This window comes from Tympanuchus pallidicinctus, unplaced genomic scaffold (assembly GCF_026119805.1).
Source record: "Tympanuchus pallidicinctus isolate F22 unplaced genomic scaffold, pur_lepc_1.0 scaffold18, whole genome shotgun sequence".
Classification (NCBI taxonomy): Eukaryota; Metazoa; Chordata; class Aves; order Galliformes; family Phasianidae; genus Tympanuchus; species Tympanuchus pallidicinctus.
This window is the reverse complement of record NW_026294699.1, coordinates 9,002,015-9,017,571: the sequence shown is the minus strand read 5'-3', so window position 1 is coordinate 9,017,571 and position 15,557 is coordinate 9,002,015. Positions and strand designations below refer to the sequence as shown.

The following is a 15,557-nucleotide window of genomic DNA, read 5'->3' as shown; positions in this document are numbered from 1 at the left end:
AAAGCAGCCTGAACAAATTTGGTAATGCTTTATTTAATCGGGTGAGCACAGGGAGCAAGGAAACTGCATCGTCAGGCCAAGGAGAACCAAGCACCTCGAGGAAACTGAGAGCAGCACCCTGAGTTCTCAACCTGCCGGCTGGGAACTGACGTATTTGCTAACACAGAAGAAAATAAACTGAAAAATAAAGGGAAGACGTCAGAAACTCCTGCAGAAGATACGTGCTTTGTTTCCTCTGAGCTTTTCAAACCCAAGGGGCAGTCAGGGGAAAGAACTGAGGATGCAGATCTGTTGCTGACTTGGGCAGCTGGCATCCAAGCTGGAGCACCGGTGTGTGGTGGCACCTGGCTCTGCTCGAGGCAGCGCCTGGCGCCGCGAACACGGCAGCCTTACGGGTCGCCACGTATTCATGCATTCTGTCAACAGCCGTGCAGCCTAATGCTCCTCCCTCCCTCTTTCAGGGCATGCAGTCTGGCCCCTGTGCTGAATACAACACATCCAGGAATTCAAAACAGTCTGAATTATTTGGAAAAAGAAACCGAAAGCACTTTGCAGCCTGACAGCAAGCAAAATTAACAAGTATAAGGCAAGGAAGAAATGCTGTAGCCAGGACTAGCTCTTCAGTAATAGACTGAGCTCAATTTCATAGAAACGCTTATATAAAAGCAGTGTTCTGTCACTTAAAAATTACATAAATTAATCTCAACATGTTAAAAATAACTAAACCTGGTCTGCAAAGGTGGGCAAGAATCAGACGCTTAATTATAGCCATGGAAGTGCACTACAGGGAGCACGTGTCACTCCGTCACGTCATAGCTGCTGCTGGAGAAGTTATTTCAAATGATGAACAGATTCGGCTCCTGTTTTCCTAGAGGTGGAAGTTACAGATGGCAAGCAATGTGAGCAAAGCTACTGCAGACCAACATCACCAAGGGAGATACAGGATGTAAACACTCCATAGCCTGAACAAATTATCCGCGTTAGTGCAGACCACTGTAAACAGATAAATGCACTTGAAGGCACTGCAGATAAACATGGTCAGTGATCAGCAGCATTTAATATCCCAATATGCCGTTGGTTGGAGCTACCACCATTAATACAGCCAAGAAATAGAAACGTGGCAATCATTAAATAAAATCACCGTGAAGTGTGCTTTACAGAAAGTAAAGCCTGAACATCATCCTTCTACATGCAGTGCTACAAAAGAAGTTTCTTTAAAGAACATGTTACATAAAAGGTCAGAGGCAACTTCAAACCTCAGGTTCAACTCATCACACAGATCAGTCCAATTCTTCAAGTAGTAGAATTAATTCAGTTTTCAGACAGGAATATTCTTAGCTATACGAGCAGCCCAACGTTTACAGACACACAACTGAACGGCCCTTTTCACCAGCGAGTAGGAGCAGTTCTGCATCTCTGCACCCCTGACTGCTTCCATTTCTGCGGTCACAGAAACAGCACAAAAATCAGAATATAAGGGAACTCACTTCTGCTTCTATTCACTTCAGTGATTCAATATCTCCCCCCTCTGCTCCCACCCTTCCCTAAAGAAAGAAAACCCCCCAAGCCAGATGCATATTCCCCTATTGTGTCCCCAGTCAGACTTCAGATCAGAAAGTATTTTCTCAGCTATTGCATGTTACAGGAGAAAGGTGGCCCCCTGCCTGCCCACCCTGCAATTTTGGCCTAACTCTACTCAGGCATTTTGGAAGCTCAGACTTTGGATGTTAATTAGCTACGGCGCAGTCCAGTGATCCCTTTGCACAGTATTTATGAACAGCACTGAGGGCTCTCTAACAGTTCCCTGTGTATCAGTACTCAACTGGCACCAGCTCTCAACCACACTACGCTGTCAAACCTCATTCCAAAAAGTGCATATTCATAGATAGAAACTGTTTTATTGGTCTTCATAAGAGCTAACTGATGATTCTACTGATTGCTTGTAAGGAAGGGAACTCCTCATCCTCAATATGCAAAGCTTTATGAGTGACAATGTCCTGCTGCGTTAGCACTTGCTTACACGTTGGGCAGATGCAGCAGTCGAGATCAGAGTTGGAGTCCGTTTGCCAAACATTCTTCTTGTTCTTTTTGGATTTGTTTGAACTTTGCTTTTCCTTGATTCTGAAATCATTGTGAGCAGAAAGCAGTTCTTGTTGCTTAACTGTGTCTGGTAACAACACCAGCAACTCGTTAAAAATTTTCCTGAAATTATCTCCAAGCAGTTCTCGGCAACTTTTGTAATACTCTGCAGCAGAAATCAGACCCTTCAGTGAAAAGAAAATTGCAATAATTAGAAACTTCAAAAATAATAATCTGATGCATCTATAAAAAGATTCACGTTCTTCCAGGCCACACTACGTGCACTTTGCTGTGCTACAGAAGAGCTACAGTGGAGCACGCAGTTCAAAAAGAAAACCTGCATCTAGTCCACTCACCAACCACAAACAGAGGCACTACGTGAACTGAGCTGGGGAGGATTTCAGGAAGGCAAAGGTTTTTGCCCACTCACCTGTCTGAATTGCCCAGAATGAGTTTTAAATTTATTGAACTTGGACTCATCACTTTGGAGGAATTCTTTAATGGATTGTATTAGCTGAATGTTCCTTTGCTGAAAGTTTTCAGGTATCAAGTATGTCCCTTGGCTGGATTTTGGCCTGCATTTGGGGGGAAAAAAAGTAATGCAATTGGATACTGCCTCATATTACAGAAATATGCTGCAGACACACATTACATGATTATTCTTTTCTCCCTTTCTCCACCCAACTACACGTGCAATTTCTGCCAGCAGCACATGGATACAGTAATCCTATCAGTGTTCTGTGCTCTGTCTGAAGCTTCTATGGCATATCTCGAGATGCAATGTGTAAAGTAACTCTAACAAAAGGACTTTTACTTACTCTTTCAAAGATGTAGTGACAGGTTCAGAGATACTGGTGGATGGAATAACAGCAAAACCTGGTGGGGGTTTACTAACAGGCACTGACAGTCCTGGAGGCGGAGGAGGACTCTTTAATAGCACCACAGTGTTAAAGCCTAAATGAAAGCAGAAATGGGCAGGAAGTCAGAGCACATATCTGTGGCACCCACATACCAGCAAGTAAAATTAACACCAACAGTCTGACGTACTCTCCAGAAGCATCAAGAAGTAACAGTCAACAGTGCAGTCATCACTATTTCAGAAGAAACCTAAATATTAAAGAGGTGGAAATCTGTTGCCTTAACGTTTGGGTCAGGAAGTGCTTCACAGCACCTGATATGACTTTACAAAGAGAGAGGACTTTCAAGACACTGTTACTCAGGCTGCCTTGTAACTGCAGCCCAGAAGCTGTCAGTGCCCTGAAGTGCTTACCCGGTGGCGGTGGCATTCGAGCTGATCCTGAGCTCCCAAGAGCTGGGAAATCTTCCTGAGGTAAAGGGCATTGGTTCGTCACTGTGGGCTTTTTAAGGCCAGGGGGCTCTTTGGGTGTACTACAGAGTGCTAATGATTTTTCTGAATGACCATTCATGACAGCTGCAGATCTGTCAGAGGCGTGAAGAGCAGAAGCAGCGTTTGATGTCCGCTCTGCTTCTGGCAGCTTTTCAATACAGGACCTGGGCAATGAGGTCTCCTGTAACAGGTGTGGGGATGATGGTCTCTGCTTCTCAACCCCCATCCTCTTTTTCTTGCTCACTTTTGTGAAAGTCTGTGAGGTAGAAGCTGCCAGCAAGGACGATACATCAAACATTGTCGGTGTGTTCCTTATCTCCTGGGTTGTCAAGCCACTACTGCTGTCTTCATCATCTGACTGAGAGAGTTTATTGCTCTTCTTATTTCCTTTAGTGCTATTCAAGGAGTATGATTTTTTGGCTATCTGATTTACGCAAGGGTTGCTAATGGCTTTGACCACATTTTTACTGGAACCACTGTTCCACGCAGATGTGATGTTAGTTACTGTTTTATTGTTAGGCCTCATTTTGGACACCAGAGCTGGAAAATCCTCCTCTTGAAAAGCTGTTTTCTTTGCAGTCGCTGTGTACGTCAAAGACATCCCAGAAGAGACAGCGGGTGCTGCGGAGGATGACAAGCTTGGGAAATCTTCTTTAAGCTTAACTGCTGCTAGCTGAGCAGAGCTGCGAGAAAGGAAAAGTGCACCCAGTTACACCACCTCTGCACAGACAGCAAAACTCCCCAAACTCCACCAGGTAAAAGAGGCTCCGGGCCTGACTGCATTCTTCTTCAATCCATCACTTAAAGTGGCACAGCTGCCACAGCCATTAACAGGATGCAGATACGTAAACCGTGTCTGGATGAGTCTCTTCAAAGCAGTCTCACTAGCCTTGCTGTCTTATCTGTGCTGTCTTAGCACACCTTACCTTGACCAGCAAGCCATACATGCAGGCTTCTAGTACATCCTAGTGTCCACATCCTGCAAAGACTCTATTTATAGTTACCACCCATTTAACGAGATGATGAATTTAAAAACCCCAAGAGCATATGGCTCCCTCAAGATAAGCTAGTGAGTTAAAAATGAGTGGAGTCAGGAATACTGAAAAGTTCCCTGGAACTGTACTACAAAAATAAAATAAAATAAAATAAAAATCAAGCTGCAAACTGAAGCAACAGCCTGTGCTGTTCATGCAGCAGCTGACACAGAAACAGGTCAAAGCAGAAGAGGAACTGAGAGAGGGGAGCACCTACAGTTCAAGAGATCTATAAAACCAATTCTTCCAGAAACACACAACCCAAGTAAGTTTCTAAATCAGCTTTCTCATTGCTGCAGTCTTGAACAAACTTACCCTTGTAGAGGTCCTACTGCAGAACCAATTGCTGGAAAGTCATCTTGGCTTAAAGCACCATTAGCAGCTGCTTCTTTTGGGGTATTGACAAAAAGAGCAAAGAAATATATTCAACTAAAATCCAGTAGTTTCAAAGTGGAAGCTATCAACGAACACGACAGCAGCAATAACAAGTTCTATTTTCAGCAGCTGCTGATGTCATTAACCAACATTCCAAAAGGGCAGTAAGTCCACGTATCAACATTTCCTTCAGTTAACCACATTCACCATTATGACATCAGGTACGAGCTCCAGCATACAGGCAATTCATGGAACTTAATATGAGCAAAACACTGGTTGATAAGACCAGTGTCTCCAGATGATTCCTTCACAACTGAGAAGCCAATGCCCCCAGCTGCCTGCTCTATGCTTCCCCCAGAGGCCAGCAATCAGCTGCCTGCACAGGGTTAGGATACTGTGACTCAGTATGCTGATTCTCCACTTGGAAGGCTGCTCAACACCTCTGCTGCACAGATGCCCACACTGCTAAGCAATTAGCTCCTGGGCAGTCAGTTTTCATCAAAACATAAATCATTCCCAATTAGGCTTAGTCTTAAAATGCAGTGCTGTGAACTGCATCAGCTTAAATACAGACTGATAACAGCTTTGACACACATGCAGCAAAAGCTGGGCTAGCAGCAGGGTAAGATAGCCTTGCCTGTCATCCCCAGCTGAGCTGTACCCATTAGATAACCAAGCTCTCAGCAGCTCTCAGCTCATTATGAAAGCATATAAAGTTTGAGCAGGAACCCTGTTGTAGAACCAATAAAACAGTGGAAAAGGGATTCGAAGCAGCAATAACATCAAAACAATTCTATCAACGAGTTACAAACTTTTACTGGGATTAACTTAATCCCAAGCATCACAATACATCAGTTCTTGCATGCTACAGTAGGAATATGGCAGAGTCTTAGATAGTATTATTTGGATAAACATCACAAATACTGTCGTACCTTAACTGCTTGGTATTTCTACCCAGCTTCATTTTAAATCTAACTGGCTGTGCAAACCCCAGCCCACTCGGACACGTTTCACAGTAAGTGAGTGTTGCTGGATTAAGACTCTGCACAGCTCTCTCCTTATCCACTGGCTTTTGAGAACAATGTATGGCAATTCACACTTTGGCCAGCCTGAGCTCCAGACCCATCACCACACCCTCGTGTCTCCCTGCAGCTGCAGAAAATGTTCAACACTGACCTGTAGCTTCACTTGAAGACTTTGGCACACGTTTGGAGCTGGGTACCTCCGAATCCCTCAGGTCCTCCTTTTTACCTCTACTGCTGCTGTCCTCTTTGTCTTCTCCCCGTTTCTTCTCTTCTTGTCGTTTAGCAGCTACAGATGCCCTGACTGCTGCTGCAACATCTCTGTCTTCTTCTTCCCTACAGGACAGCGCAGATTTTCTTGGTAAAAGAGCAGGGATTACAAAGCACCTTTGCCTCACACTCCACCTCTCACCTCTCGGCAGTAAGCTCTGATGACTGTCCCTGGCCTTGTGCTGCCACCTGCTGAGCAGGCTGACACAAACCCACTCTTCCCTTGGCTAGTGAGAAAGACAACATTTTACCCGGGGATCTGTGAGTTCTGCTTGTGGTGGTAACAATCCAGGATAGAAGAAATCAATTGGAGTGAATTGGGAGAGACAGTACCACGGATGACAGCAGACACCCACTTCTCTTATTTTCAAATGTGCAGTCTTATCTGACTTATTAGACCAAAGTGATTATTTGAAATATGGCTCATAACAAACCCTCAGTGAATGCAAAATCCACATGCGACACCAACATATAAAGGTGTTTAGAGATGGACTTCTTCCCCAGTGAAATTACCAGTAATGAACCAGCTGACCATCCAGTGAGAAAAAGAACAAGAGAGGTGCAGTATGTAAAAAGCACTCAGGTCTCATATGCATGAAGAGACAAATAAATGCAAACTTTCATTTCAATACTTAACCCTCTTCTTTCTCCAAAGCACTCAGCCTGGCCACACAGAGATCTGTTTGTTCAATGAAAAGCACGAGCCTCAGAATAGGAATTTCACAGTTACCCAGACCAAAAAGTCCAATGAACTTCCAAATATTTATCATTTACTTTGGAAAAGTCCTTCTAAAAAGAAGCTAGCACAACCATAGTTGCTGAAATTAAGAATTCTGATTTCAGATAACCATGTGACAAAGATCACAGTGACTGCTTTCTTTGGCAAGTCCAGGAAGCTTAAACTTCAGAGAGTAATTTCACTTTCACCAGGCACGCAGCCAGCACACAGGCTTAGACTGAAAACTGGCTGTACTCTCAGTTAAGAATTCACTACGGAAGCTTCCAAACTTTGTCCCTACCTCCTTCCAATCTGCGCACCAAAGCTCTTTTAATTGAAAAAGAACTAAGCAGCAACAGAAATCCACACAATGCTGTGCTACTCACCTCTTGTATCTCCAGCTGCCTCTTCTGTTCTGCTGACTTCCTCGGCCACCCAATCTGCCTGACCTTCCTTGCCTGTTGAACCTGTCAACTTCTTCATAGTCCTCTCCACCTATAACACCTGAACAGGAGGGATAGTTGTCATTCTTGAAGTTATTTCTCTAATCTGGGCACCATACTATGCCTGAAAAAGAGCAAAACTACACTACTACAAATAAAATCTATCTTGACTTCCTTCTGATGATTAAGCAGTCTATCAAACCTCCAGGAATGGTAAAAGTCTGTTCCACATGGAAGGAAAGTCTGCTTCATCCCCTCACTCAAAGAAAGGCCAACTCTGACATCACATTCATGATGCTTGTGGCTCTGTCAACTTCTGGTTATCTTCAAGAACAAACTTCCCCAGCCTCTCAAAGCCCTGGTTCCAGGTTTCTCCACCCTCTAGCAAAGAAACTTCCTAGCCAGGAGGTCTTCACCCAATATTTCTGCATACCATAGCAGTAAGAATGAATACAGCCCCGGCCATCGCAACACCCCCAGCCACACTCACCCTCGTTTCTCCTCTGGTGCCGAGGAGCGTAATTAAACTGCAGATCTATCTGCCGGTTCTGCCTGGCCTCAGCCCTGTTCTTGCTGTGGCAGGCTGTTTTGTGGGCTTTGTAATCTATTTCAGTGCGGAAAGCGTGGGTAAACTGCTCTGTACTGCACCGTCCCTCTTCACAAAGGAAATGCTTCTCGCGGAAGTGTTCGCGAAGGTATTCGTAATCGCTGCAGGAAGAAAAGAGCCTGAGCTGCAATTCTCCACACGCATTTCTCCTATGCTATATGATTATCCTTCACTCCATCTGTCAACGCGTAACGTTAACACCAAAGAGGAAGACTTTAAGACATGAACTAAACAGAAAGTGGTTACTGCAGCTGCTGGCTTAAGGAGCAAAAGAGCCCACAGCCAACCTTCCTGCACTCCCACTTCAAGCACTGCTTTTCAGAAAACTCAAGGATCCAAAACTATTTTTCTAAAATGTAACCTTTTTTTTCAGAAAAATAAAAGTATTTCTGCAAACCTGTAGTACTCCTGGGCACCATCAGAGTCACAGAAGTGACAAAAGTAGTGATCTCTTCTCAGATGTTTCAGCAGCTCATCGTTATCCAAATAACGCTCGTCACAGAATTTACACAGGGGATGCCCACGATGAGAGGTGTCATCTGGATCTCCATGGATTCGATGGCGAGCAAGGTCCTTACGAGTGTACCATTTCCTTTCATATGTAAAAATCTGGAGAAACAAGTAAGAATGGAATAAGCCAGGCTCTGCACAACTTGCCTGAAGAAGTCACAGATTTGCTTGAAAAAGATGCAATCTGACAACTCACAACTCAAATTTTCTGTGACTAGGAACTAAGATTCAAGTGATACATCTTGACTGCATCTCACTTACACTTCACTCACCTCAAACAGATCAACTTCACCCTTTCTCCTCTCCTGAGAACCATGCTGTTCAGTGAACAAATTCTGCACTGAGAGCCAATCTTCTGCCCCTACAAACACACAGGCTGTTTTGATAGAAAGGGTTCTGAAGACACCAGGAAGATCAGTGTATCCTTGAGAACAGAACATCCTTTATTTCTTATCTCTTTAACAAGGAATCTTAACTCACTCTGGGAAAAGGTTCACTTGGCTTTGCTTGCACTGATGGACTGCAGCTTCTGTGAGTTTAAGAATTCATCTGCAGTGGGTATTAACAACACTGAAGCTTTCTCCAAAATAAAAGGATTTCTTCAATATTGTGAAATTAGAAGCCAACATATTCTACTAGTTTACCACTCCAGTGCTGCCTACCTAGGCTGCCTGCAGAAGCACCTCTTCAGCAGAGTTCAAAGGACACTGCAACTAAAAGAGGCTGCCTTGTCTTCCCCTTCTCTTGACTCAGCACTAATGATCGGAGAGTCAAATCAGTTCAGTGAAAACTAACTCTGCACAAAAGATGTCTTGGTCTTCATCCAAGTCAACCCTGACCAATCCTGGATCCTGTCCCTTCAGGCAACAACCTGCAGTCTGACCTGCAGGAGCCAACTGTGAAATCAGAACGTAAATGCAGTTCTCTGATTCGATATTCGATTGGTTTCAGAGAAAACAAACGTACAAAACCACATGTAATGAGTTCTCAAAATATGTGCTCGTGCATTAAATTCCCTCCTACAACAATAAACGACGCTGACAACTGTAGGACACAAAGGTTAGCAGCCCCAGCATTCATTGAGCAACAACGGCTGTCTTTGCTTGACACATCACTGAGAAATGCAAAAAAAACCCAAACAACAAAAAAAGAAGCCAGTAATGGCAGCAGTAAGATGAGCAGTTCTCAAGCTCAGTACTGACATGCCACTCAGCTTTCCACTAAGTGCTTCATCTTTGCATTTTAAACCAGCCCAGGTGTGTTCTGTGTGTGCACATCAAACAGCAGCAGACCTCCACTGTAGACACTCATGTTTCACTTTCCAACCAAACCAACGAGATACAGGAAATTCACTCTGAACAAATGAACAAATAAAATAAACAAATGAAATGTAATTATATTTCATTAAACCAACAAGATGGATTCTCATCCTGTCCGTGATTCAACTGTAAAAGCTACATTGGCTTGGAGCTGAGAGAGAAATCCATCACTCCATGATGCACTCTGCTTTCTGGACCACCACTAATATTTTCTCAGTTACAGATTTAGCTCATAAAGTCATCGTAATTCCTAACAGATATCTAAATCACTACAGTTAGAGCTGTAACAAATCCTGCCTACAACTCAGGATTAACTTCCTATCAGACAGATAGGGTTTGGTACTTACAGGCATCGTGGGGGAGGAGCTAACCTCAGAAGCTTATTAATATGGTTGGGCTTAATTTAAAACACAATCCATTTAGAACCTCCAGGACTCTTTCATTAATCAGTTTATGGAAGAAGAAAGTCTCAGAAGAAATCAACTGACCTGACTGCAGGCAGACAGGAGAAACCTAAGCAGCGGAGTGGTGCTGTTCAGCATCTCCTTCTCCCCACCTCCACAAGTACTCCAGAAGGTCACGTAAGGAACCACCCTCTCCTTTCATCACATTAAAGCATTGAACCAACTCACCTTTAAGTGTTTAACACACAGTTTGCAACAGAAGAGTTCATGCTGCTTTCTCATGTGCTGTTCCAGATCCGCAAAGGTATTGAACGGCTTCAAATCTGGACATAAAAAGCATTCATGCTGCAGCAGCTTCCTAAGGGATGAAGAAAGATTTGCTGAAAGTTATTCAGTTCCCTCCCAGCAATCTTTATTGAAAGATAAACATTCTGTCCACAGAAGAATTCTGCATTCTTATTGCTCCCCGAGCTATTTGTAATGAGGTTAGCATTTTGTTTATTCCAAAGATACTTTGTCATCAGTCAGGAACAGAAGAGAACAAAGTTACATGGAGACTCCAACTATAAGAAGCCAGCTGAGCAGTCACCCGGTAAGCAGCACAGTACCAGCACACAGCCTGAGATGGACTGGAACACGTCTGTGCAACACATTCCTGCCTTCCTGAAGATTCAGATGATGTGGGCTATGCTCACATCTGATTTAGTTATGGTTTATACTGACAGCAACTGAAGTATATGATGGGGTGGGGAGATAAAAAAAAGTAAGCATGATTCCCAGCAAGAGCTGAAGGCAGAGCACTGGTCTCAGTGGGAACCCCCCACTCACTCACACTTGATTACTGTTCTGTGGGCAGTGATCTCAGCAGCCCTCCAGAAACACTACCATCAAAAGTAATTTCCAAGGCTGGTGTATAATTAATCAGAACATGTTTCCAACTGCTTCTGCTTACAAAAACCCACTGCCCAACCTCATGAAATGCAAAGTATAAACATACCACAAAGTGACATTTTCACCTTTTTTCTCCCATTTATAACCAAGACCATTGCAGGAAGAGGATGCTCTTCTCTTCATATGATGTATGGTGCAATTGGTTTTGATTACTCCTTATGCAACGCAGGGATAAATATCATTATAGCAGTAATTTTGCCTTTACTGATTTACACAGCAGCCAGGCAAGGAATGAAGAGCCTTGCAGCAAGTTTGCCCTTGGTAAAGAAGCAAAAAGCAACTTCTGTTGGCAGACCTTCTGTACATCCAACAGAGGAGCTGCTCCCTTCCCACCTGTGCTGCCCTCACCCCACCAAAGCCACCCGTGCTGTCCAGTGACGAATGGACACTGCATCAAAGTCACCATTTCCACAAAACCACACTTTTCCATTAAAGAAGGCACTTCTGGCCACGTAACATAGATGAAAAAGAGATGTTTTAGGGACAAATTACAGAAAGGATTCTCGTACTTACCTGTACAGCCCATAAACTTCTCCATCCATAAAATAAATGTCATACTTCTTCTCATGCTGCAACTTGTTTAGCGCTATCGTCGAGAAAGACGTGAGCTTCCGCCCGAAGACGACCTACAGGCAACACAACACAGGGATCAGAGATGGCACACATGGGCCGTGCAGTATTCAGGATGGCAGAGCAACTCCTCAGCACAACGTCTGTTTGTCGGGATCTCACCACAGCCAAAGGCTTAGACACCAGGGCCAGAGCTGTGTGTCACCACTGCTCGCTGTCCCCACAACTGTCAGCAACTGTGACTGCTTATCAGCTTCCAGCAAGAGCACCACGCAGGGTGAGTCGGACTTGCCTGGTCTTTGGATTTTGAACTACATTAGGAAACTCTTTTATGATGCCTGGCTCCCACAGGGCATAAATATCTCCAAGCAATGCAATCCACTCGTTGCCCGGAGCCCTGCACTCAGCTGCCTCCTATCTCCCAGTAGGAGACCACACAAACAGCCTGCGAGGGAAAGGGACATGGCTCAGGGTCTGATGGAGAGACCAGTGCTTCCTCTTCCCTCAAATATCGGTAAAGTGAGGGAAAATGCTACATCACTTCCCAAATTATTTGTATGGTGCATCCATTCTAAGAGAACCTGGCTGCTCCCACTGCTGCCCAGTCTGGGCAGTGCTGGTGTAGCAGCAGCCTTAATGGAACAGCTGTGACAGAACACAAGTTCAGTGCAGTCTTGTGAAGTCACTCCTCTACCCCGGCTGGGGTGAAACACCTCAGAGCAAATCTTTTGGGTTGAGCTCTTTGGCTAGGTTAGTTCTTAAAGCTTTCTTTACAGTGAAGCTACTATTAAAATATACGTTATACTGAAGAATATACATGCATATACACACGGCTCTCTGAAGTGCCAGGCTTAAAACAAAGCGACCACAAGTCTGAGATTTTTGGATAAATGCCAAACTCACGTTATTTTTAAAAACATTCCTTTTTGTAAACTTCATTTCATTTCAACCTGAAGAAAGTTTGAGAAGGGAGGAACAAACTGCAGAAAAGCAGATTTTATCACTGGAGTCCATCACAGATTCCTGCAGCAGTTCCAAGGACAAACACACATGTGTATAACAAACACACTGACCAGTCCTCCAAGCCTAACCCAAGCACACGTCAGGGTGACTTTACAGGTCAACAAGCAATCCTGCCTAACTCCAGCACAGCAATTACACACCTCTGAGAGCACATATTACCATAACAAGTATATCCTGCTTTCTCCTTCATCACACAGTGCAATGCCAGCCATCTTTAAAGTTATTTCCATTTCCTCTGGACACCACGCTGTGACACAGTTCAACCTACACTGACCAGGGCAGCATCAGTTGAGATATGATGAGATGTATGTGGCTCTTCTAACACTACACATTACTATATCTGAGTCAACTGTAATGAAAAGATCACTTTTAACAATTAATAAATGAGAGGAGAAGACGTCTTGATGAAGTGAGGTTCAGGCCACACAAATACACCGACTATTATAGAGCTGAAGTGCTCCCAGTCCATCTGCAACACTGAAAGCAGTGGTTTTATGGCAGCCAATCAACACCACGGATTGCCTCCTAAGAGAGGAGGTGTGCAGAGAGGTAATGGCCTTAAGTTGCAACAGGGGAAGCTCAGGATGGCTACTGGGAAACTCTTCTTCAGAATAGCAGAATAGCAGTCAGGCACGGGCACTGCTGCCCAGGGAGGGGGTGGGATCACTGTTCCTGGAGGTGTTAAGAGTGCCACAGAGACGTGGCACTGAGGAACGTGGTCAGCAGGCATGGTGAGATGAGTTCGGGACCTCAGAGGTTTCTTCCAACCTTAGTGATTCTGCAGTAAAATCAGAGGTCCAAAGGAGATCTGTGTGCTTCCCGGCATGGACACCACTCGCGTGCCGATGAGCTCAGTTACAAAACCAAACCCAACGCAGCAAAACTACAGCATGTGGCACCCACCAACTCGGAGACCTTCAGGGATCTTCAGTCCCCGCCGCCATTTGAGCGGTACGAGAAGCAGCCAGGGTAAACACGCAGCTTCTGTCAGAGGAAGGCGGCGAAAAACCCCCTCCTCCGGGGCACCGCTTTGACTTCACCTCCACCTCTCTGCGATCTCTCCCCCGACGCAGCAGCTCTTCTCCTCTTGCAGCATTCCTCCTTTCCCACATCGCTGCACGCTCTTACAGCCATATCCCTGAGCGAAGTTTCCCCAACCCCACAGCCCCACATCCCACAGCCCCACATCCCACCCCTGGCCCCATCCCCGCCGCGTGGCGACGCGCTGAGCGGCACGCGGGGCGACCAAAACCCGGCAGCAGTGCGGGACGGCGGGGCACCGCCTCGTTAACACCCGCACAGCGGAGCCCGATGCCGCGACCCCCGCCCGCCTTTCGTTTCCTCGGATTGCGAGAAACGCGGCGCCGCGCCACGCCGAGGCCTCACCTGGCCCAGCTCCTCCCGGCACACGGCGCAGTACCGCACTCCGCACAGCGCCCGCATCCGCACCGAGCAGCGGTAGCAGATGGGGTGATCGCAGCGGCCCAGCGCAACCACCTCCAGCTCCCCGCAGCACAGCACGCACGGGCCCTCCGCCGGCCCCAACGCCGCCGCTGCCGCCACGCCCGAGGCCGAGGCGGCCATGGCGGCGCCGACCCGCCGCGGCCTAGGCCCCGCACCACCTAGCAACAGCCAGCACCATCGAGAGGAAGCCTAGAGCGCCGCCCTGGACAGACCCCGCTCAGCGACTCTCTGCCCGACTGACGACCATAGAGATCCGCCTCCACGGCGCCGCTCTGGGTGGACCATAGAGTTTTTGCCTAGAGCGCCACCTCGCTCTCCCGATTATCCTCCGAAGACATCCGGTGCGCCACCCCTCCTGGCGTCAGCCCGCGTCCTCCGGCGTGCGACCATAGAGAGCGAGGTCAGGGTGCCCCCGGCTCTTCCGGGCCCCTGGCTTGCAGGAGCGCCGCCTGCAGCTCTTCCGCGCCAGGGCCCCTCTCGCTGCGTTGAGTTTGGGGTCGAGTTTTGGGTGGTTTTGAATGGAGTTGGGCTCTGTGATCCTTGTCCGTGCCTTCAAGATGTTTATAGAATCATAGAATGGATTGAAAAGGACCACAATGATTACGCAGTTTGCTATGTGCAGTGTCGCCAACCACCAGACCAGGCTGCTCAGCTCTGTGATTCTGCTGTGGTTTGGGCTCTGTTATGCCCTGGTGGTGCAAACAGCCCCATGGTGGATGAGTGAGGTCAGAGGCTCTGCCCTGTGATCAAATTTTATCTTAGAATCATCAAAGTCAGAAAAGACCTCCAAGGTCCCCAAGTCCAATCCATCCCACCATGCCTACTGACCACGTCTCTGAGTGCCACATCCACATGGATGTTCTTGAACACCTCCAGGGATGGCCACCCCATTACTGCTGGGCAGCAGTGCCACTGGCTCACTGCTCTTTCAGAGAAGAAATATTTCTCAATGCCCAACCTGAACCTGGGCACAGTGTTGGCTCATGTTCAATGGCGGTCAACCAACAGAACCAGATCCTTCTCCTCTGCACAGCTCTCAGCCAATCTGGCCCACACCTGCAGCAATGTATGGGTTGTTGTGACCAAAACACAGGAGCTGGCACTTGGCCTTGCTGAAGTTCAGTCTGTTCACCTCAACACATAGATGCAGCTCATCCAGGTCCATCTGTAGGGCCTTCCTACCTTCAGGCAGATCAACGCTTCCTTCCAACTTTGTGTTATCTGCGCGCTTACAGCGGATGCACTCAATCCCCTCATCCAGAAGGGGATTACGTAGGTGTCTGGAAAGCTGTGTGTAAATCACAAAAAACTCCCAAAAATGTACACGAAAAATTACAGAAAATTGAATATTGCACACATTAGAACAGGAACACAAATAGATTGTATTTGTGTTCACACATACATTAGTTACAGTGTTTAG

The 15,557-nt window shown here is 46.2% G+C and overlaps 1 protein-coding gene across 3 annotated transcripts; it reads right to left on the bottom strand.

The window, feature by feature from the left end:
* Positions 1-9: 9 nt before the first annotated feature.
* On the bottom strand, positions 10-14,278 carry ZNF598 (zinc finger protein 598, E3 ubiquitin ligase). 3 transcript variants are annotated; one of them, XM_052679645.1, is made up of 12 exons: positions 14,060-14,278; positions 11,594-11,706; positions 10,358-10,487; positions 8,294-8,505; positions 7,780-7,997; positions 7,233-7,350; positions 6,013-6,194; positions 4,777-4,846; positions 3,350-4,110; positions 2,898-3,033; positions 2,510-2,654; positions 10-2,264 (listed from the first exon to the last, which is right to left on the bottom strand). In XM_052679645.1, exons 1-12 carry the CDS (start codon positions 14,255-14,257, stop codon positions 1,917-1,919), a joined length of 2,631 nt encoding a protein of 876 aa, XP_052535605.1. In that variant the 5' UTR covers positions 14,258-14,278; the 3' UTR covers positions 10-1,916. The 3 variants fall into 3 exon arrangements, with proteins under 3 accessions (XP_052535605.1, XP_052535604.1, XP_052535606.1); XM_052679644.1 differs by having other exon boundaries at positions 4,777-4,849; positions 14,060-14,277; XM_052679646.1 differs by lacking the exon at positions 14,060-14,278 and adding an exon at positions 12,833-13,751 and having other exon boundaries at positions 4,777-4,849.
* Between the last annotated feature and the right edge of the window lie 1,279 nt (positions 14,279-15,557).